The sequence below is a fragment of the Antrostomus carolinensis genome, unplaced genomic scaffold, assembly GCF_000700745.2.
Source record: "Antrostomus carolinensis isolate BGI_N321 unplaced genomic scaffold, ASM70074v2 scaffold7816, whole genome shotgun sequence".
Classification (NCBI taxonomy): domain Eukaryota; kingdom Metazoa; phylum Chordata; class Aves; order Caprimulgiformes; family Caprimulgidae; genus Antrostomus; species Antrostomus carolinensis.
In genome coordinates, this window is record NW_010323874.1 from 1 (window position 1) to 21,888 (window position 21,888).

The window sequence follows — 21,888 nt, forward strand, 5'->3', positions numbered from 1 at the left end:
GGTTCTAAGTGGGTTGATTTCAGTACTAAAAAGTGTGACTGCATAATCATCATCCTGAAATGTGGGGTGTTGGTTGGATGGCTGTGATCAAATCTCCACATAGTGAATCAAGTTTGACTTTGTTGCTTGGTTTTCAATCCCACTCAGTCCTGTTTTAATGGAGCAAATTGTATATGTTCTCCCGTTTCTCTGGTGGGATAGAAAAATCCTCTAAATACAGTCCTGTATACACACGTATCCCAGTCTGTACTCATACGTTTGTTTTTTTCTTTTTCCTTCCAGAACTGGAGATAAGAAAGCTATTGCATGGAAGATCTTACCAAAGAAACCTTGTAAAAATCTGATGAACACTTTAAATAATTTATATCAGCAACTGGCAGAATGTGAGTGGGAAAGTACATAAGGAGATTTACATTGGATATAGTGTGCCACGTTAACAGATAAATATTGCTCATTAAATATGTTCTTAAGTCAGCTGTTCACTAAGCATAATATTTTTGTACAGAACAGCAAAGTCTGTACTTTAAGTCCAGAGATTAGAACCCATTTAGGGTTTTTTGGGGTGGAGGACATTTCCATATATATAAGGCAGTTCTTAATAGATATCCCTTTGTATTGATGTTACCTCATACCAAAAAAAATGCAGAGCTTTTATGAGAAGGGAATAGTAAAGCAGAGTGGGCCAGGACCTAATCAAGACCTTTGTTTCATCTTCAAATGTCTGCTGATGTCCTGACAATTGACATAACTTTGACACTCAAGCTGATAATACTTTATGTTCTGATTCCGTGTTGCTTTATTAATGTAAATAATTTTTGCACTGTATTTGTTTTCCAGCCTTTATTTTATAAAGAACAACCAAAAGGCTATAATAGGATTTTTTTTGTTGCTGCAAGTTTATCTCAAGGATACTTGAATGTGGTAGACTGAGGAAAGAAAGTACCTGACATTTTAAGGTGGAAATACCAAATGTTTATAAACATTGTGGTTTTAAATATATTAAAATGTATTTATTAAGAAGCAATAATGCAGTTGTAACACCTGGTGACAGAGACAAGTAGTTAGACTTAAATCAGAGTGTGAAAAGGATGGGGTTGATCAGTGCTGCATGTTTGAGAAATACTTACCTGGAAAGCATGAGATCTTTGTAGTTGTCACCTGGATTTAGTGCAGGTTGTTTTTAAAGGCTGTTTACACCTTCTTGACTATTGAGGTTATTAGAATTTAATTGTGTCCTGATTAGAATGTACAGAAACAGAAGTTTATTGGGGTGTGCTGCACAAAAAAATGTGTATAGCTGATAGGTGATGAAAATTCTGTTGCTTCAAAATTTTGATATATTTTACTGTGAGGATTTATTTAGAATTTTTAAACCTTATGTTCTCTATAATCTACAAAAGTAGAGTGGAACTGATCTTCAATTCTTATTAGAGAATAAACTGTTTAAAAGTGATATCAGTATAAGGTTGACTATAATTATGTAGAAAGACAGTAATGAAACCATCCTTTGACTTTTTTGAGACATTATTAGAACGTTACCATACTTTGTGTGTAGCAGTGAAGTCTTAGCTAGAGTTCTGATGGCTTTGAAATGTTGATACAAGTATCTACTTTAAAAATAGGGATTTTGCTAGATCTTTAAAAAAAAAAAAAAGCCTGCTTTCCTTCTGTATCAGTGTTTTGCATTGTGTTGTGTTTTGATGGCTCCACTTTGCATCTTTGCAAACCACTTTGCATCCACTTTGCATGTTTTCCTGTGTATGTAGGTACTTGGTATGTATAGTCTGCTTTTTGGGAACACCTTTTATGTGTGATGTATGTATTACTTTTTTTTTTTTACAGTGCCTTTCATTTCAATCTATGTGTTTGTCCCCAAAATATGCTTCTTTAATCAGTTCTTGTATAAATTTTCACATATTTTTACAAACAGCTTTCTTTTTAAAGCTCTATCCATACTGGTTCTCTCTGTTGCTGTAGTAACTGATGTGCTGAAAAGGTAAATGTATCTTGCTTTTGGTGTTATCCAGAAGTACATGAGTTGTATGAGGTCAAGCTGAATCCATTATTACGTGTCATGATTGAATTTAATTGCATGTATTTTAATCTATTCCAAACTTAATGGAGCTCAGTAATTGGTGAATATAGTAGGATAAGGAAATTTTTTTTTTACCAATATGGAGGGGAAAAAAATGTAAAATCTTATAATGTTATTTTTGTCCACAGTGCAACAGAGACCAAGAGAAGATGCATTAATGGAATTAGCAATGAATGACTATGATTTTAATTCTGGGAAGAAATTGCATCTGTTAGATTTGGAGATCCAGGAAGCATTTCTGTGTTTCATGGCCTCAATCCTAAAGGGTTACAGGTCTTATCTCAGGCCAATAACAGAGGCACCCTCTGAAACAGCCACAGATGCAAGTTCTCTCTTTGAACTACAAGGTGAAGAGTTATAAACTTGTTTTATGTATGTCAACTTATTATTTTAGATTCTCTCTCAATAAAGAAATAAAAACGTTTGCAGTGTTAGTGTTGTGAATGATGGTAGAAATGTAAGTGCAGAAAAAATTGCATAGTAGTGGCAAAGGTTACAGAAAGGTTACTGCTCATTGGTAGAATGTATGCTGACTTTTGGGGAGGGCTTTTGTGTTTTAGGCATTCTGACATGCTTCTGATTTCACTTTATAGGTTTCCTCAAAAGTCGAGATCGTTCGCACCAGAAGTTCTACACATTGATGACCAAAACTCAGATGTTTATTCGCTTCATCGAAGAGTGTTCTTTTGTCAGTGATAAGGACGCGAGCCTGGCATTTTTTGATGACTGTGTGGATAAAGTAAGCACATCTTCATATGCATAAAATTTTTTAACTTCTGCTGTTGCTTACATTATCTGATACAGTACTGAGACACTGGAATTACTAGGCATTTCAGATACCATGGCTATGAAACTAGGTTTTCATTTACATGAGGGAGTGGGTTCCCATGTAAGATTTCTTTTAACAATTAGAGATTTGCCTCATCTTCTCTTTCTTGATTTCTCTTAATTTCTGATACTATGCTTAACAGTAACATATAAAGTCAAAATACTGGAGTATACCAAGGACTGCTATACAAACTAGAGCTTTATCCAAGATGCTCTACTTTGACCAGATACCAAATTTCAATTATTTCAATAAAGTGAATATTTATTTATGCATTAATGTATTTTACTAGGTTAACCAATACCTGAAAGGGTATGCATGAAAGTGATGTCATGGGTTGATGATGATACAGCACTTTCTTATGGGTAGTTATAGACCACTGCATTAAGACAAATTTTATGTACTGTGAAATTAGTTATCTATAAAATATAATCTAAACCCTGCCTCAAATAATTTATAAGAATAGTTTAAGCTGAAAAGTAATCTCTTCTACATGTTATTTTCTCCTAGAGAGCAGCAGCAGAGATTGTAATTGATTACCCATTTTGTCTATTGAAAGATATGGTGTAATTGTCTCACAAGTTTTCAATTTTCCAGGAACTCAAAAGTTATCTCAATTCAATACATATTTAAGCCACTGGCTTCATTGTATTTCAGTGGTAAAACTTGTAACTGTGGGGTTTTTACATCCTTAGAAGTATTTAAATTGCAAAAGTTTCATTTATTTCTACTTTTCAGGAGCCATATGTTCTTGCTACTTGGCTGGTTCGATTTGCTAATGCTTTCCATCTGCCTCATGCAGTAAAATGTGTAATTAAGAACACCTCTTTGTATGTTTATCAGATTTTTAAATACTGAAAATTTCTACTGAAACTACTTGATATACTTCCACCTTCACTGGAGGGAGGGAACTGTGGAATATGCTTCTTTTTGTACACTAATTCTCTGTTGCTAAACTCTTAAGGCATGAAGAGCACACATCCTTGGTTCCACAGGTTGCTTATTCATTTCTTTGCAGTAATGTACCATTTGGCTGTAATTTGGTTGCCATTTAAACAATTTAAATAATGGCTATAAATGTAAACTGTGGCAACGTTTGAGCCTAACACTGGGACTGTCAATATGTGAATAGAAATCATGTTCTGTGTGCTAGGAAGTAAATAGTTCTTGATAGTGCCAACTCTTTGAGATGTAGATGTGTCTCATGCTGAAAGCAGAAGCAGTACTTCTGAGGTGCTGAAGGAGTCAGAGTTGGTGACAGAAGAGCAGAGACAAAGCAATACAAATGTCAGTATAAGTATCAAGTAAAGGCTCTCAGGTGGGACTTGTAATATATGTTATATTTGGTCTGTTTCTAGTGGTTTCTGTAACATGAGCAGTAGCAGTAGGAAGCTTGTAAGGTAAAGGCTTGTCTGTTCCTTTCCTCAAAGGAAAACAGTTCATAGTTTCCCAATATCTTGCTTGGAATGTTAGTTTCATTTTGATTCTTTATTTTTGTCTCAAGCAATTGAAAGAAATTCTTTCAGTACAGTGGTTGGACAGTTTTCTCCCACTTGATCCTGCAGTTTGATGCTTTGAAATTTGCCTGAAGCCTTGCACTGTCTTTAAAGCAGGGGCATTAATTTGGGAAGTGCAAATTTCTCCTCCTCTCTGAAGCAGCCAGGCTAGCAAGGCAGAGATTTATAGTCAATTGGCCAGTTACAGAACAGGTACAGCTGTAATTTATGCTTAATTTTTTAGTGCTTATATTACAAGTTGCCTTTCTTACCCATGAACTGAATTTGTCCTAGCTGTGAGAGGACAGGACCACACAATATGTGCTGTATTTTCATGGGTACAACTGTTGAGTTATCTGAAAGAGAGAGAAATCATGAAGCTACCCTTCACCTTTCAGGTTACTGTTTTTTTAGGGGAAAAAACCTACTTCTGTCTTCTATCTCCCTTTAATTTTAGTGAGGTCACACAGTTTTATTCCATTATCTCTTTGACTGCATGTGTATTTCTACAATGCCTTTAAACTAGCATCACCTTAACTATGTAAGTGACTGGAATTGCTAGGTAGTGTTGTTTCTAGACTCTGTATGCATCAGACAATTGGATAAAGTTTGTTATTGTTTTCAGTGGTTAAAATAGAGGAAAAAAAATGAAAATAAAATACATTTCAAGTTACTGCTGCAGTTGGAAACATAGTTCCAGAATTGGCTGTATTCAGAAAAATTAACCTCTTTGTAGAACTGCTTATAATATTTAACTGAAAACAGTCAATCCAGAGTATATATTATTGTATTGGGTTAAAATTTACAAAAACAATGCAACACGTAACTGTTCTCATTATAACTTTGCAAGTCATCCTTACTTTTAAGATGCAGTCCTTTGATGCTGATACAGACTTGATGCTTGACCATATAGCTGTAACAGCAGAAAATCCAAGAACATTAGTAACTACTTTTTCTTTTAACGTGATTTCTCCAGGTAGATATGGACAGAACTGGGGAAACACGACTGATAGAGCTGGATGAGTCATACAAGAGTGAGCATACGGTTTTCATAACACCACCCGAGATCCCTCATCTGCCAAATGGTGAAGAGCACCCTCTACAATACAGGTAACCTCAGGACACAGTAGGATGCGAGCCAAAATCTTAACAGCTGCCCTTGTAGAGTTTAGTTTCTAGGTTCTCGTGATACTCACAAAGTACAGGGGTTTTTTTCCCCTATCCCTTTATGTTGCTAAAGTAAAAATCTATGTAAAATGCCTAGTGTGCAAGCTGTTCTGAAGTCTTAATCGTTTTGAGTGTGTGTGTGTGCACACAGAAGCAATAATACTTACTAAATCTGGCTGTGTGTTCGCATTACAGTGTGCTAGCTCTTGACACTGTGTGAAAGACTGACTGACTGACTGAGAGTCTTTCTTCACTGTGAGGGTTGTCAGGCACTGGAACAGGTTGCCCAAGGAAGTTGTGGATGCCCCCTCCCTGGAAGTGTTGAAGGCCAGGTTGGATGAGGCTTTGAGCAACCTGGTCTAGTGGAAGGTGTCCCTGCTGATGGCAGGGGGGTTGGAACTGCATGAGCTTTAAGGTCCTTTCCAACCCAAACCAGTCTGGGATTCTATGACACTTTTTAAAGTTAAAATTGAAATGAATGGACCCAGTCTGTTGGCCTGCTGCTACTACTGATAACAAACCAAACCACAGATACTCTTTGGCAGGAGAGAGTACATTTCAAAGAATCACTGAAAACTGGTGTTACTGATTTAGTAATTATGTCAAATGTGTTTGTCTATTGGTTTATTCATTAATTCTGAGAAACATTAAGTCTAATCTAATTTAATCTTCTAGATAGTTTGATATTGTTCATATTGATTTTTATAAACTTCTTTTATGTGATACTCACTAGAAACTAAGCCACATGATTTTTTTTTATTAACTATAATAAATATTAATGCATTTGACACATTAATTAAAGAAAATGCCATGAAATCAAACTTATTTATTGATTTAAGTTGCTTACTCTGAAATAACAGATTAAGAGACTGTTTGTACAGGCTTATGAAATCATGGTTTAGTAAACCACTTTGTCAACCGTGTCTTTAAAGGTTTACTTTTGTATTTTCTGTTTCCTGTGTAGCTTCTAGTGCAACTGTGTAATTGATTTCATTTGCTATTATGTGACGTGTTTACTCTGGAACTGCCTTACAGGAGTTCAGTGACACATTTCTTTTACAGCTATAATGGATTTCCTGTATTAAAACTAGATTTGTTTGAACGACCTGAAGGATTTCTCACAGCACCAAATAACAAACTGTCCTCAAAAGCCAGTAGTCCCAACAGCCCATCACCAATGTTCAGAAGAACTAAACAGGTACTTGCAGGTGTTCTTGTAGTGTCTGAGGTGCTTTGGCAAGTGACAGCTTGCCACCTTCCTCTTGGGTTTGGCTATAAAGAGTGATCAGCAATGGCAGTAGCCTAACTAATTGTTCTTCACTGATACAGTAATTATGGTGTAGCCATGCTAATTGTTCTCTGGATGTTTACCTGTGCTTCTTCCCTACACCGTATTGTACAGGCCCCCTGTACACAGATTTGTCACTTGCTGTGCTGTCCCCATACCTTCTGCGTTTTTCTTGCTGTTCTCCATGGCATAAACTGTTGGGCTTCTACATCCACTTTTTGATTGCCTGTCCAGGGATTTAAGAGGGGATCTAACTTTCCAAATGTTTCTTACAAAAAATGCAAGCCAAAAGTAATAGACAGAAATTTCACACAAGGCAAGATTTTAGGAGGGGAATATCACACAGCAGCTGCTTTTGATATCACTTACTCTGCTTTCTTTTCTTGCCTGCTTTATTGAATATGTTGTTCATGTTAATGTTTTAACTCCTGTAGGTATAATGACACATGTTCAGTTTTTGACATGTAGGTTTGTCTAATGTGTGTGTAAATATACACATATAATCTTTATGATTCTTTGCAGGAAATCAAATCTGCACATAAAATTGCTAAGAAGTACTCCTCCATACCGCAGATGTGGTCCAGGTGTTTGTTACGTCACTGCTATGGTCTTTGGTTTATCTGCCTTCCTGCGTACGTGAAAGTGTGCCATTCAAAAGTCAGGGCTCTGAGAACTGCATATGATGTGCTGCAAAAAATGCATACCAAAAAAATAGATCCACCTGATGAGGTAAAATAATTTAACTCCAGAATTGCAGCAATAGCTCGTGGGTTTTATTGAATGATTTATGTGTTTTACTGTAGAAGCTCAATACTAACTGTGTGTATTTTCAGGTATGCTACCGAGTACTCATGCAGCTGTGTGGACAGTATGGTCAGCCTGTGCTAGCAGTGAGAGTGCTTTTTGAAATGCAGAAGGCTGGTGTTGACCCTAATGCCATTACTTATGGCTACTACAATAAGGTAAGTATTTTTGAAAGAAGAGAAAATAAATATCCATTTTTATCCAGGCAAATAGAAGCCAGCGAAACAAGGCAGCAGTTCAGATGCAATTCTGTCATTTCTACTAACTGGAAGAAATACAAGACAGAATAAATGTGTTGTCTTTGTTTTTGTAGGTTTAGAAGTCTACTTTATAACTGCAAATGTTTGAAATTTAAGTTAATGATTTCTCACCTGACTGTTCCTTAAAATGACTTTATTTGACTTTGATATTTCTAAATAGGCTGTTTTGGAAAGTACCTGGCCTTCAAGCAATCGAGGTGGCTATTTCCTATGGATGAAAATACGAAACGTTGTTTTAGGAATAGCACAGTTTAAAAAAGCATTGAAAAAGCTACCAGCAAGTACCTCACATACAGCCATTCCTGGTAGAGTATTCACATCACTTTCTTTTTTATTTTCATGCTGATAAGAAAATTATTTCAAAAAGCTTTCTGTTGTGAATTTGATGATAAAACCATTTGAGAGAAAAAATAAGTTCTTACATAGTTTTTAAAAGAACAATGGGTTTTTTTGTCTTTGAATCCAAAATAGTACACTCTTCATTTATTGTAGCAGCTCTTCATGGAGACAAAATATGAACCTGAAATTTACTTTATTTCTGCCTGTTTTTCATGAAGCTGACTTTCCTCTTAAAACACTTCTTTGAAACCTATCTGTGCAAAGCACTGTGTAAGAGTTTAGCGATGTTGGTTGCAACTCAGACCATGTAAACTAAGGAAGTGTAATTGGGCATTTACCAAGTAACTGTCATTTATATAATTAATGGTATTTGCTTTTAACATAATCTGATTTTTAGAGATTTCTTTGCCTGAAAACACATAGCTAGAATGCATTCTTACTTTTTCAGGCAATCCCAAAAACATTTCCATAAATTCCAGAATATTTTGTTATCTTTACAATAGCAACAAGATTTTTACCCTCTCTGTAGAGATTCAGTACAGCATCTGCAGGGAAAGAAGCTGACTTTCAGCCACGTTGTACCCTCTTGATCCTGGACAGGTGCCCACTGTTACCTCCTAAACTGCATCAGAGTAAACCTCCTAAAGATGCTCTGGGACTGCAGAAGAGTTCAGGTTGTCCTGGACAAAAGACAAGGAATGTGTGTGACCTGAAGTGCTCGCTTAGTATTTATAGTGAACAGAAGCTTTCTTATCTGCTTTGTTAATTTGCTTTATTTTGGTGCTAATGCTTCATAACAACCTGGAAGAGGAACAAACCTGTCAGTGTTAAGAAAATTTGGTTCTTGAAATCAATGAATCAGACTATATTAGTTACACTTGGGGCAGTGTTTTGTCTTAAAAATGACCAGATAGTGGCTTGAATGTTTGCAGGGGGATTTTTGTGTAGTGTTGGTTATTTTTATTTTAATCTTATTTTGCAAACAAACTCATGGTTGCTGCTACATTCTTTCAACTTTTTTACTTTCTAGAGTGAAACCATAAGAATTGCATGCATTAACTCTGAGAAACGTACTACACTAAAATTAAACCATGTTTAGATGCCTCTTAGAGTTCTTGAAAAGATGTGACATTTTGATCAAATAAAGCAGGCAACAGACTCAAAGACAAGCAGTGCTTTAGTACAGTATTTAAAAAGAAATGTTGCCAATTACCCCTTTAATTTCATCCTGTAGAGCGTCACTTCAATGTTTATACTGTAAAAGCAAGCCAGTCCTTTTTCTCACTTTATGGTGGTAAAATGTTTGCTGTTAATTGGAATGTACTTGATGAGAGGCCTTTGAATTACTGTGGATATTCAATTTATTCTGTTTAATAATGTCACGCTATTAAATACCATAATAATCTTTTTCTGTCATTGCCCTGTTGTGATAGGAGGACTTTCAGACTTTGGCAATAACACATCGTTCAAAGAAGAAGCCAGGCAAGGGAAAACTTGTCTTCAAGATATACAAGAACAAAAAGAAGACAAGAGAGAGAGTGACTCCAGTTCCCGTATGTATCCTGTGAATACAGATATTTAATTCATTGTGGGTAAATAGGGATTTCAGCAAAAGCTAAGTGGGGCAGCTGATTTATTTATTTTTTTTACAGTGACTGTATGTGATAATGCCATTTTATACCCATGCCTGAAGTTCTTTTCTCTAAATGTAATTTTCTAGATGTCTCGTGGTTTAACTTTTAAAATTAGAGTTCTTTTTTCCCTTCTCTGTTTCAAATAAGTGATAATGGTAATATAAAGGTTTAATGATAATTACAGCTGAATGTTTTTGTCTTTTTAAAAAATTAAAATTGCTTTATAGGCATAATCTACAGGAAAGTCTATTCTACTAGTCTGTTTTCTTTATAAATCACATAAGAGAAGAACAGCTGAATTTTTGCAGGTCTTAGAGAACAGAGCAGGTCTCAACCACCACAAATTTTGATACACAAGTACTGGTTACTTGGAGTCTGGGTACAGAAGCTTGTGGAACTTCCAGTTATAAAAGTAACGCTGGGAATTAAATATCCATAGTTAGTTCTTCCAGCTTGAAAACCTCTGCCCACGTAGCTATCAGCCTGTGCACCATGGGATATGTACAACCTGCTGTCACTTAATCCTGCCTAAACACCTGGTAGGTAATGGAAGCTTGAGATTTAAACTGAGTTGCTTTGGCTCTAAAGAGCTGTCTGTCCTTTTCTATGTACAGTGTCCGAAGTGGAGAGCGCAAAAGGAAGCGGTGACTGCCTCCCTAAACTGAATTATCAGAGCTCAACTGACGCCAAAGCCGCTTCTAACATAGTGCGGCTCAACGGTACAGTTGACAATACTGTAGCAGAAGCTGGCACAGGTGAGTGGAAGAGAAAATACATTTTGATTCTTGTGCAGTTTTGTCTCTATATATTCAATTTCTCACAAGAGCTCTAAGTAGTGTGCCTGAGTCCACAAAACTTACAGTATTTTATTGGTGTAATGGCAGTGGCCGATGAAAGTTGTGGGAGCAACTTTAGGTTAGAGTCTGCATATTGGTTTCTCACAAGAGCTCTAAGTAGTGTGAGTCCACAAAACTTACAGTATTTTATTGGTGTAATGGCAGTGGCCGATGAAAGTTGTGGGAGCAACTTTAGGTTAGAGTCTGCATATTGTGTCAGGGAGATGCATCTGAATATTCTGCATTTCTAGATTATTTTTTTCTTGTTTGATTCCCCCTCACCCCCAATTAACATCTGCTTACAAAATCACAGGTCTTGTTTTTTTTCTTATAACCTCCAGCAACGAATAAATTCCTTCAGAATGGACAAGAGGTTTCTATGCAGTACAATTAAAAGAAATTTTCAGGCATTTTCACAAGTCTTTAGTAACTAGTCCAGTATGGTTATTATAATACTGTCAGCTGTGGTTGAAATACTGTAATATCATACTTTAAAGTCTGCATCTTTATGCTCTGGCAAAACAATGGAGACTTCTCTGACAATAACTCCTTTTGTTGGATCTATTTCTAATTCACCAGGCTAGAAAGCGTTGCTTTTTTTACCATTTCCTAGACACCTTTGTTGTCCCTAGCTTTCAAACCTCTTAATAAATGTCTCCAAAAGAGGAAGCTAAATACAGCTGAGACTTTTCTTGATTGTGTCTCCCACAGTACTCTTGTGTTGTATGATTTGACTCCCTTTTAAATGTTTTCTCATCTGACTTTTCCTAAAAGTTATGACCATGGTCAACTCCAACTTTTCAACCACTAGCACAATACATAGTGAATTCTATCTCTGTGTTGTAAACTGTTTGAAAGATGAGAATAATTAGCACTCTTTTGTAATTTTGTTTAGTTTTCTCGTTTAGCAAGAAATAAAGCACCTTGTTTCATCTGTCTTTCAGAGAGTTCTGTAGGATTGCTCTTCACATCATCTTTTGAGGAAGCCAGTGAAGCAGAAGTTATAAAAAATAAATCTTTAAGAAAGAGACATAAAAGTGCAGTAGAACCTGACTTAAGGGAGATACCATGGGAAAGCAGGAACCGTAAACTGAGTGGAGATGGCATAGTGGGACTCATGATAAATAGAATAAATCAGGAAACAAACCCTGGAGAAATGGTTGAAAAACTGGGAGCTGATGCCAAAATCCTATCTAGTGCGTTACAGAAAAGCATAAGGCCAAAAACTCTTAATATCAGAACTTCCTCTTTAGGATCTAAGAGAGAAAGCCTGGAGAAAGAATCTAGTGATGAAGATGCAGCTTTTGATTGCAGTTTTACAGACAAAACGGAGTCTCCTGTTATCTTTGATCTGGAAGACTTGGATGCAGAACCTGAAGCATCTACAGCAGTGAAATCCTCCACTGAAAAATCTAGAAGGTTTCAAAAAAAGAGCAGCTTTCCAGTAAAGCCAGTTGAAAAGACAGATGTTGAAACTGGATTTGATCCACTGTCCCTGCTGGTTGCTGAGACAGAACAGCAGAAAGAGGACGAGGAGGATGATGATGATAGAAGTGTTTCTACTCCATCTGCGAGGCGAGATTTAGCTGAAGAAATAGTCATGTACATGAACAACATGAGCAGCCCTTTGTCAAGTCGTGCTCCAAGCATTGAGTTACAAAAACCCTACGATGACAGAAATGCTAATAAAAAGAGCCCAACAGTAATCCAACCTTGTAGGAGGTCCAGCCTTCCCCCAAACTCCCCAAGGCCATCCAGTCTTACCAAATCCAAGAGTTACCATGCAAAATATGAAGAAAAGCCAAGAGACAGGCTTTGGTCCTCCCCAGCTTACTCCCCAAACAGTCCAGCCAGGGAACAGCCACAGGATGGAACCAGTGCGTTAACACTTGTGTCTTCGCCGTCATTCAACTTGGATACACTGTTAACACCGAAATTAGATGTTCTAAAAAGCAGCATGTTTTCTGCTGGAAAAGGGGTTGCAGAGAAAGCTAGCAAGTGGTACTCAAAATTTACAATGTATGCTGCATCCTCAAAGGTAAGTTTTTATAATTACTTCCCCAACCTATCCCCCCAAAACCTAAATTCCTATAAATTAAGGAAAAAGCTTTGTAAAGGTTGAATCATCGACTCCTCCATTTGAATTACGTGCGTCGTGGCAGGCTATGTGCATTAAGTTGTTTTAATCATGCTTGAATTTCCAGGATCTTAATTTTATTGTCCTGAATAAAAAATAAATCTGGCCTAGCATGGGTTCAGAGTATATTTAATAAGAAAACCTAAATATAGTAGTGTGTTGACAGGGCAAAGAAGACTGCTTTGCCTTCCTTTATTTACCTAAAGAAAAAAAATAATGGTTTTAATTCTTTACAGCTTTAATGAAAAAAAGGGAATTCTGCTAGTATTGGTTACCAAAGTGATTTAAGGCTAATTTTGAACTGAGGTCATTTGGTTAGAAAGTTCTTTGCTGCTCCCAACTCAAATCAAAACTCATTTTATTCTCATTCCTTGAGACTGAAAATAGACGCAGTTTGCTGTTGGTGTATTTTCTTAATGTGCTTAAAAGCGACCTGAGACTAATTAAAGTACCAATGATAATCAAGCCTTGCCTATCCTAATGCATTCCTATGGCTGCTCATAACTTCTGCAGCAATGGTGGGAAAAAGTTAGAGGATTAAAATGTTTAAGTTTTCATTTAGATGTTTTTATTTGGAAAATCTCTTAAAAAGAATCCTCATGTAGCTACTTAACTCTTGAGTGAAACTCACCTTGTTTCTGAATATGAATCTGACTTTTCAAGGAGGGAAGTTCATACCTTGAATTTACTGAGACAAAGAAGGCTGTCTCTTACTTTCAGAAATATTTTTGCTTGCCTTTTCTCAGTGGAATTTCTTTTTTTTTCCTCTCAGGATCAAAATTCAGACCGAGCAAGTGTTTCATCTCTTGGAGCTCTGGACTCTGAATCTACTTCTCTAACCGATGAAGATGTCTGCAATGATTTTGAAAGTGCTTCTCCTCAGGAGAATACCACATCAGAAATTAAGAGGATTGGCCTCAGCAGGACAAGCCTAGAAAGCTCAGCTTCCCATGATGGCTCATCAAAACAATTTGACCAGTGCGGTAAGAGACAGCTTTTGCATTGCATTCATCAATATGAAAAAAATATTCCAGTTTTACAAGCTCTTCTTTCATAATTCTCATTTGGGGATCATCCTAGTCGTTAGTCTCTTTTGTGGAAGAAGTAATATTTTCTTTCCCTGCCTACAAACTATTACTTATACAGATATATCCATACAGGTGGATGTTTTTATTGTAGAACCTTGTTTTGGGTGTTCTTTCTTGTGTAATGATTTGTATAGTAACATCTTGTCCCTGAATAGGTTTGAGTGCTACAGCTATGCAAATAAGAGACCCTTTAGGCCTGTCAGTATTCATGTAATCATCTTATTTGTGTAAACTGTGCAGCTCCAGAAAACATTTATAAAAACTTTCAAATGGTAACTTTATTAGTCTGATTTTGTTTTCAAAATGTAGTAAAAATCCTTTTTGGAAAATTGTTGCCGTTTTCTGTAAGCTGCTGTTGAAGCTGATTATCAGACTGACTGTGGTTTTTTCCTGATCTGAGTTGGATAATTGGTAGTGCTATTATATCAATTTCTGTACTACTGGTGTAATGGAGTACAGTGTGTTAAGCACAATCAGGCTGAAATGAAGATCCCCTAACTTAGCATCTGGAAGAGTGTGCCCAGTTTGGCACCCCAGTTTGTGGGATGTGGAGGAACTGGAGAGGAGTAGTGGAGCCTGGGGCATCCTGAGGCTGAGGGGAGCCTGGCTTGTTGAGTGTGGTGAAGAGAAGGATCAGGTACATCTGCAGTCACAAGCAGCACCTCTTATCCTTCCCTAGCTTTTATCCAGACAGAAAGTGTGGATATGAATTACTTAATCTGTAAAATTTGTTTCCAAGCTACCAACTGTTGTAAAAGAAGAAAACTGAACATATGGAAATTCTATGTTGGTAGATTTTATTTTTGCCGTTGTTGGTGCTGGGCAGATGGCAGCCTCACACTCCAGCTTCACATTTCTTTCTGTCTGAGTACATCTGATTTGTTACATCTTCCATCACACATAACTGCAGGATTGTTTGACCAGAAAAACAGTTTACTAAAAATGTATATTCTGAATAACTAATACTTTGGGTTTCTTCTGTTCATAGGTTCTCTTTCAAAGTTCCCTTTACCTGACAAATCAGAGTTGATATCTTCTTGCAGTACAAGTAGTACCAGTGTGTTTCAGAACTACGCTATGGAGGTACAAGATGATTTATTGATTTTAATTGATATGCTAAAGCATATATCTTTAAATATAAATGCTGTCTGAATCTCTGTTAAAGTTCAAAGCTTAAAACTAATCCACTGAAATACAGATGAATATTTCTGTGACAGAGTAAGTTTCATTTCAAATTATACTCTAAAAATATCTTTATTGCAGTCACTTCTGGTCCTTAAAGCTGCAGTTTTCAAGAGTTTGAGAATTGGATGCCATTGAATTAATGCATCTAAATCCCTTGCATGGTTAAATTTGTTTGAAGTGAAAATTGAAGTCTTAAATAGCACTATGCATTTAAAAATACAGAATAGATAACAAGCTATTTATTATTTTAGCTTCTAGTGAGATTGTTTTGCTTTTCACTGTTACACTGCATTTGGATCAATAACTGGTCATTTTCAGCTTTTTTGCCCATCATTTCTATTATAAGGGCAGAAGAGTGTTTAAATTCTAAGAATAATTTATGTAGGTGTGTAAATAGTCCTGTTTGCAAACACATTACAAATTACATGTTACTCTTAATAAAAATATTATTGAATAACTAGCTGGTTTTACTCTGGGAAGCCACAGAAGGATCGAGGGGAGGTTTAGATTAGGTATTAGGAAGAAATTCTTCACTGTGAGGGTGATGAGACACTGGAACAGGTTGCCCGAGGAAGTTGTGGATGCCCCCTCCCTGGAAGTGTTGAAAGCCAGGCTGGATGAGGCTTTGAGCAACCTGGTCTAGTGGAAGGTGTCCCTGCTGCTGGCAGGGGGGTTGGGACTGGATGAGCTTTAAGGTCCAACCAAACCAGTCTGATTCTATGATTCTATGATCACCTAACCCACTTAGCTAAAGTATATTTATTTCACAAGCACAGTTCCACCTCCCAGTCTACTTGTTACTGTAGACAGTAGCAAGTCTGCAAAGACCTGCATTTAATAAATATTTATTGTAATGTTCATTCCAATCAGCTGTCTGCTAATGCAGTTTGGATTTAAGATTTAGTATTTATTTTGAAATACATAAACTTAAACCCAAATGTTCCAACCTAAAGCTTAGGCACAGGTATGTGACTGAACTTGTGTGGAAGCGGTGAGCAGTATTCATCTAAGGGCAGAGATTCTGGCTGTAGTTTGAACTGCTTTGTAAAAGAAGAGTTTTGAGAATGTGTAATAGCAGAGTTCTGTTATCTGCTGTATGCAGGTCCTCATCTCGAGCTGCTCACGATGTCGAACCTGTGACTGTTTGGTTCATGATGAAGAAATCATGGCAGGTTGGACAGCAGATGATTCAAACCTCAATACCACGTGTCCTTTCTGTGGCAATTTATTTCTGCCTTTTTTAAGTATAGAAATCAGAGATCTCCGGCGACCTGGACGGTAATAATATTCTTTTCCTCAATTTTGAATGCTCATAATTGTGAAGTGGTTTTTATTTGGTTTGTAGATAACATTAAGCTTTTGCTTTCCATTTCCCTGCAGTTATTTTCTGAAGTCCAGCCCTTCTACAGAAAACATGCAGTTGCCATCACTTTTTGCGAATCAGAGCAGCAAGTCCTTTAACACTGCAGCTACTGTTGGCCTTGCTACATCTCTGATGTCTGTTCAAGAGGATATAAATTCAAATGGGTAAACCTGCATTTTCTGCTTAGAAATTACTCTAGTTCTCTGTGGATGTGCATGTATTCCTCATCAACAGAAATAAATTTAAGATGATACTATCTGAAGAGGAGAAATTGATTTGAGAGAGAATCTCCTTGCTGCCTCTCCCTTATCTCTAAGTTGGCCACATTGTGCTTTTTCAATATGGAGTTTACCATTTCATCCCTAATATAAAAATTCATGTAGGCATCTGTAATTCCGCAGATTTTGTGAACTCTTCTAGGATGTTTGTGTTCATTATCAGTGCAAGGGGGAATAAAACTTGCAGTGTAGCATGAATGAGTGTGGTGGCTGACAAGGTAGAATCTGAGGTGTCAGGTCGATTATTCCCAGTTTATTTCTGTCTGTTTGTGTATATGTTTGAGCACTCAGAGTAAAACAAAAAGATGAGATTCTTAACTTTTTTTTTTTTTTTCTTGCCCTAGCAAATCTAAGCAGCATGACAATATCTGTGCCAGAAGTATCCAGATCCCCTCAGGAAGAAGACAAAATACCTCTGGGTCAGAATGTACAAGTCACCCTGTAGCGAGGAGTATCAGTACTTTTGGTCCATTGGCAGAAGACGAGAAGGAAAACCAGAAGATCAGCCATATCATTCCTACTGGTAGCCTGCCTGCTACTTTGCAAGGACCAACAGTGTGTAGTTTTTCTACCTTAAATGTCATTTTTTTTTTAAAGTGTGCAATAGATTAGAGAAATGTGAAACAGCTTTAATTAGGAGAACAGAATTAACCATCCCAAATTACGAGAAATACTAGATTTTATTATTTAAACTAATACTAATTGTAGCTATTAGATGTTGGTGCATCTCATGGGGGACAAAAGCATTCAGAAGAATTTTTGTAAAGATAGTTACATACCAACTAATGGTATTTTTTTTTTCTTTTTTACCATAGGATTCCTTGGGCCTAGAATGGCGCTTACCTAGTCCTGATCCTATAACGGTTCCTTACCTCAGTCCTCTAGTGGTATGGAAAGAGCTTGAGAGTTTACTTGAAAATGAAGGGGATCACGCAATAACAGTGGCAGACTTTGTAGATCATCATCCTATTGTGTTCTGGAATTTGGTGTGGTATTTCAGACGTTTGGACTTGCCCAGCAATTTACCAGGATTAATACTTTCTTCAGAGCACTGTAATAAAAACTCCAAGGTATGGAATTAGATAGAAAGTACTGACATGTGAGGAATGCTTGTTTTCCCATATAGGAAATCATTAGATAATTCAGTAACTCTTAGAAATGTGTCTTACAGTGTGCTGGGCCCAGTCCTGAATTGGTAAAGAATGTGTCAACTGAGGGAAAACATGCGTAACCCATACTTGTGCGGGTTAAGGGTTTAGCTCTTTCTAGTCACACTGTAATTTGTGATCCTCAGTTACAAACAAGATAAGTTTCCAGTTGGTTTTATTGTAGTTTGACTAGTGAAGCAGTAGAAGGAAGAGGAAGTTATGATTTTAAGACTGTAGGAAGATACACAAAATACTCATTTGCTACGTCACTGACATCATCCCATGCAGCTTTAGCTTTCTCTGGTTTTACAGCAGTTGTAATATTAAAGCTATTTACCATGAGACCTGTAGATGTGAAGATATGTTTTAAATACAGAAGTCATCTGTCATGATTTTATAATAAAATATCTTTATATATGCATTCTCCTGTTCAGATTCCACGGAACTGTATGTCAGAGGACAGTAAATATGTTCTTATTCAGATGCTATGGGACAATATGAAGTTGCATCAGGATCCAAGGCAGCCTCTGTATATTTTGTGGAATGCTCAGAGTAAGCTTTGCTTCTTGTGTGTTTTGTTTTATTTTGTTTTTTTTTTAAAAAGAACAATTTTCATTTTGAGCAACTGAAGAATGTGTTTTGAAAAAAGATGTCTTTCTGGATAGTTCACCCGAGATACAGAACTGATTTTTGATCACAATACTTTTTGTCTTGCAGGTCAAAATCGCACTCTTTTGTTTGAGAGTGAGTGTTAAATTTGGTATTGCTATTCTAAGTTTGTGTGACTCTGGGAGGGAGGGAGGGAGGGTGGTTTTACGTTGAGTAAAACTGCTCAAACATTTAGTTTTCCAGTGTATCTGTTTCAAATCATTGACCAGTATCTCCAGTGGCTTTTTTTCATTGGGAAGGGAGGAATAAGAGGGAATATGTTTCAGTGATACGCTGAACTTATAGTTCATCCACTTAGCTTGTTTTCTTATTTTCAGAATGTGCTTACTAAGGATTTTGTTGCCAGTGTTGGATCATATGCTTGAAAATAGCTCATGACCCATTACAGCTCTTGAGTTTTCTCCTGTGTGCTTTTTGTGTTTCTTATGTTGATATTATTTTGACTTGATGTTTTATTGTTCTTTGTTCACTCCATATTTGTCAATATTTTCAGTTTGTATAGCCTCCCACCTTTTTTTAAAAACTTTCTACTTGCTACACAAAGAATATATTGATTCTTACAGCATTTCTAATGTTTTTCAGCCCAGAAGTATCCAATGGTCCATTTACTGCAAAAAGATGATGACTCTTTTAATCAGGAGCTCTTGAGAAGTATGGTGAAAAGCATTAAGATGAATGATGTCTATGGACCAATGAGTCAAATATTGGAGAGACTGAACAAATGGCCACATATTAAAAGACAGCGGTAAGGATACAAACATGCCTAACTGGAGCAAAGTTGGACAACAATAAGGCTGTTGTAATATGAATTATATTTTCATAGTGTGTTTTTTAAAGAAAAAACTGTATATGTGGGAGTCCAGGGCATTCTCCAGAGGTCAGAAATGACAGCGTTTCGGAGGTGCCAGTCAGGAGTTATGTTCAAAATGCCAGTTTTTAAAAACAAGTTATCTCTAAATGCTTCAATCTATTTTTAATATAGATTGATTTGTGATGTATTATTGCAGTATATAAATTGACATTTCTCTTTACAATTTCAGGAGTCTTTACAGAGAAATACTATTTCTTTCACTTGTTGCCCTAGGAAGAGATAACATTGACATAGGTAAGTTTTATAAATTATTCAAATCAGCATAGATGATGAATGTATGCAAACTAGGTTTTCAGCTTCCAAAAAATATATAAATCTGTAGATTTGCTGTGTGCCATTCTATGGTAAGTGCTGAATAAGAAAGGACTTTACAGTTATTTTCTGCTGATAAGCATACTAGCTGTCAATGTATTTGGGTTGTGGTTTTGAGCACAGCATATAGAAATTGTTTTTCTATTTCTGCAGATGCTTTTGACAGAGAGTACAAAATGGCCTATGATCGTCTCACGGCTAATCAAGTGAAGAATACTCATAATTGTGATAGGCCCCCAAGTACTGGAGTGATGGAATGCAGAAAGATTTTTGGAGAACCATATCTTTAAATATACCTAGATCAAGAGGTGATATCTATGATGTATACCTGTGTAAAATAACCACTTCAGTCACAAGGAACATCTCAGTCTTCAGTGTTCAAGAACATATGTACGAATGTACTATGGCAGAAGGCCTTGGAAAAATCAGGCCTGCCTACAGTTGTGGAAATGGACAGAGTGAAAAATGGGCCAAATATTATTTCCCTATCCCTTGTCCTTTCTGCAAATCAGTGTGTAGAAAGGAAGATTCTAAACAAAATCAATTCTTTAACTTGGGACAACGTATTATAGTTCCCTTCTTAGAAAAAAAAATAAATTAAATAACAGGTGAACAGAAACAATGCACTGAAACTAATGTGAGCGAAGTAAATTCTTCAAAATCTATTGTTTACATAGAATATTCATGATGTTATGAAGCGCATACAAAGTTGTATTATACATATTTTAAATTGTTTATAGTAAGTTGATATTTTTTTAAATTACTGGAGTGAATTTTAAATGGACTTGCTGCAAAAGCAATACAGTGCTTATTTTTTTTGCAGTACACTGCTATTTATAGTAACTAGTCCAGTTACTTTTTGAAGAGTGATTTGTTTTTAAAGCAGAATATGTTAACCTTCACCTAGACAATACTCTAGATACAGGATTTTTCTCATGCACACATGCAAAACGTGTTACTACAGCAATCAGAAGGGAGGTATGGTAAACTTCTGTAAAACTCTACTAATGAACACACTGATGTCTCTGTAAAACACTTCCAGAGAAATCTCTTCTTCCTCTCCTTTCCCTTCACTCCCCACTCCCTAGTAAAGAGAAAGCATATTGAAGAGTCCTAACAGATTGTTATGTGGAATCAGTCCATCTCAGCTGTTGGCATTTGTTAATGTGACCTCATTACAGGTGTAATACAAAGCAAATGACAGCCTGCAAGAAGTTCTTTGTAAACACCCCCTTGTTGAGAGTCTTGGTGGATGTGTTTGAAACACACTAAATATGGCACGTACATAATGCTAATCCAAAGCTTTCAACTAAAGTAGATCCAGCAAACTTGCTCCAGGGAATATATAGGGAATGTAACTTATTAGGGCATATTGTGCATAGTTAAATGTACTCAGAATGTTTGGTCTTTATTTCACAGGCAAAACAACCTTTTTTTTTTTTCCCTGTGAAGAAAAACGCTCTGTTTGTCCTTGTGGTGGTGTCACGGCTTTTGACTCATGTTTTCTTGTTCAAGAGATTTAAAAAAAAACATTCTGTGTTCTCAGTCACATAGCAACTCTTCACCAGAAGGTAGGCTACAGGGAAAATATCAGAAGTCTTGTATGGAGGTGGGAAAACAGACACTGAATTGTGTAAAACGCCCTAAACAAGTTAAACTGTGTTTTAACAAAAAGCTTTATTTTAAGTAACCTTAATGGTTTTCCAATTTTAATTTCATTTAGTTGTTGCTGTTATAATACTTCTAAATATTCAGCTGTTACATTAGATTTTATATTTCAGTCTGCCTACAGGCAGATATTTTTAAAAATCTCCTCAGTTTGCAATTGTAATAATACAGCAATATTTAGTTAGGCAGAAAGGAGATAAACTTTAAAAGTCACATGTACTTTATTAAATTAAATAGGTGAGCCTCTTGCAGGCTTAAACGAGAAGTAATGCTGCTACGAAGCTCTGTGTAACCTCCTCCCAGACCTCTGTAAAGTAGCAAGAAGACGCTGCCCTAAGGAGAAAGAAAGGATTTAACATTGGTAGAGCTGCAGGTATATGCTGATGATAATTGCAAGATACAGTCTTGTTGAATACAGCCTTTG

General features: G+C 36.4%; 1 protein-coding gene across 1 annotated transcript; it reads left to right on the top strand.

Moving 5' to 3' along the window:
• Positions 1-282: 282 nt before the first annotated feature.
• DENND4A (DENN domain containing 4A) lies at positions 283-20,624 on the top strand (the record flags this gene model as incomplete). The annotated part of the gene is made up of 22 exons (XM_010170718.2): positions 283-383; positions 2,224-2,442; positions 2,689-2,834; positions 5,394-5,527; positions 6,647-6,782; positions 7,395-7,601; positions 7,706-7,834; positions 8,097-8,241; positions 9,709-9,828; positions 10,524-10,664; positions 11,690-12,783; positions 13,655-13,865; positions 14,959-15,053; positions 16,258-16,433; positions 16,536-16,682; positions 17,141-17,351; positions 17,612-17,866; positions 18,379-18,496; positions 18,662-18,688; positions 19,196-19,358; positions 19,654-19,718; positions 19,950-20,624. Coding segments are annotated over 22 exons (4,177 nt in total), but the record flags the coding sequence as incomplete, so codon positions are not given.
• Between the last annotated feature and the right edge of the window lie 1,264 nt (positions 20,625-21,888).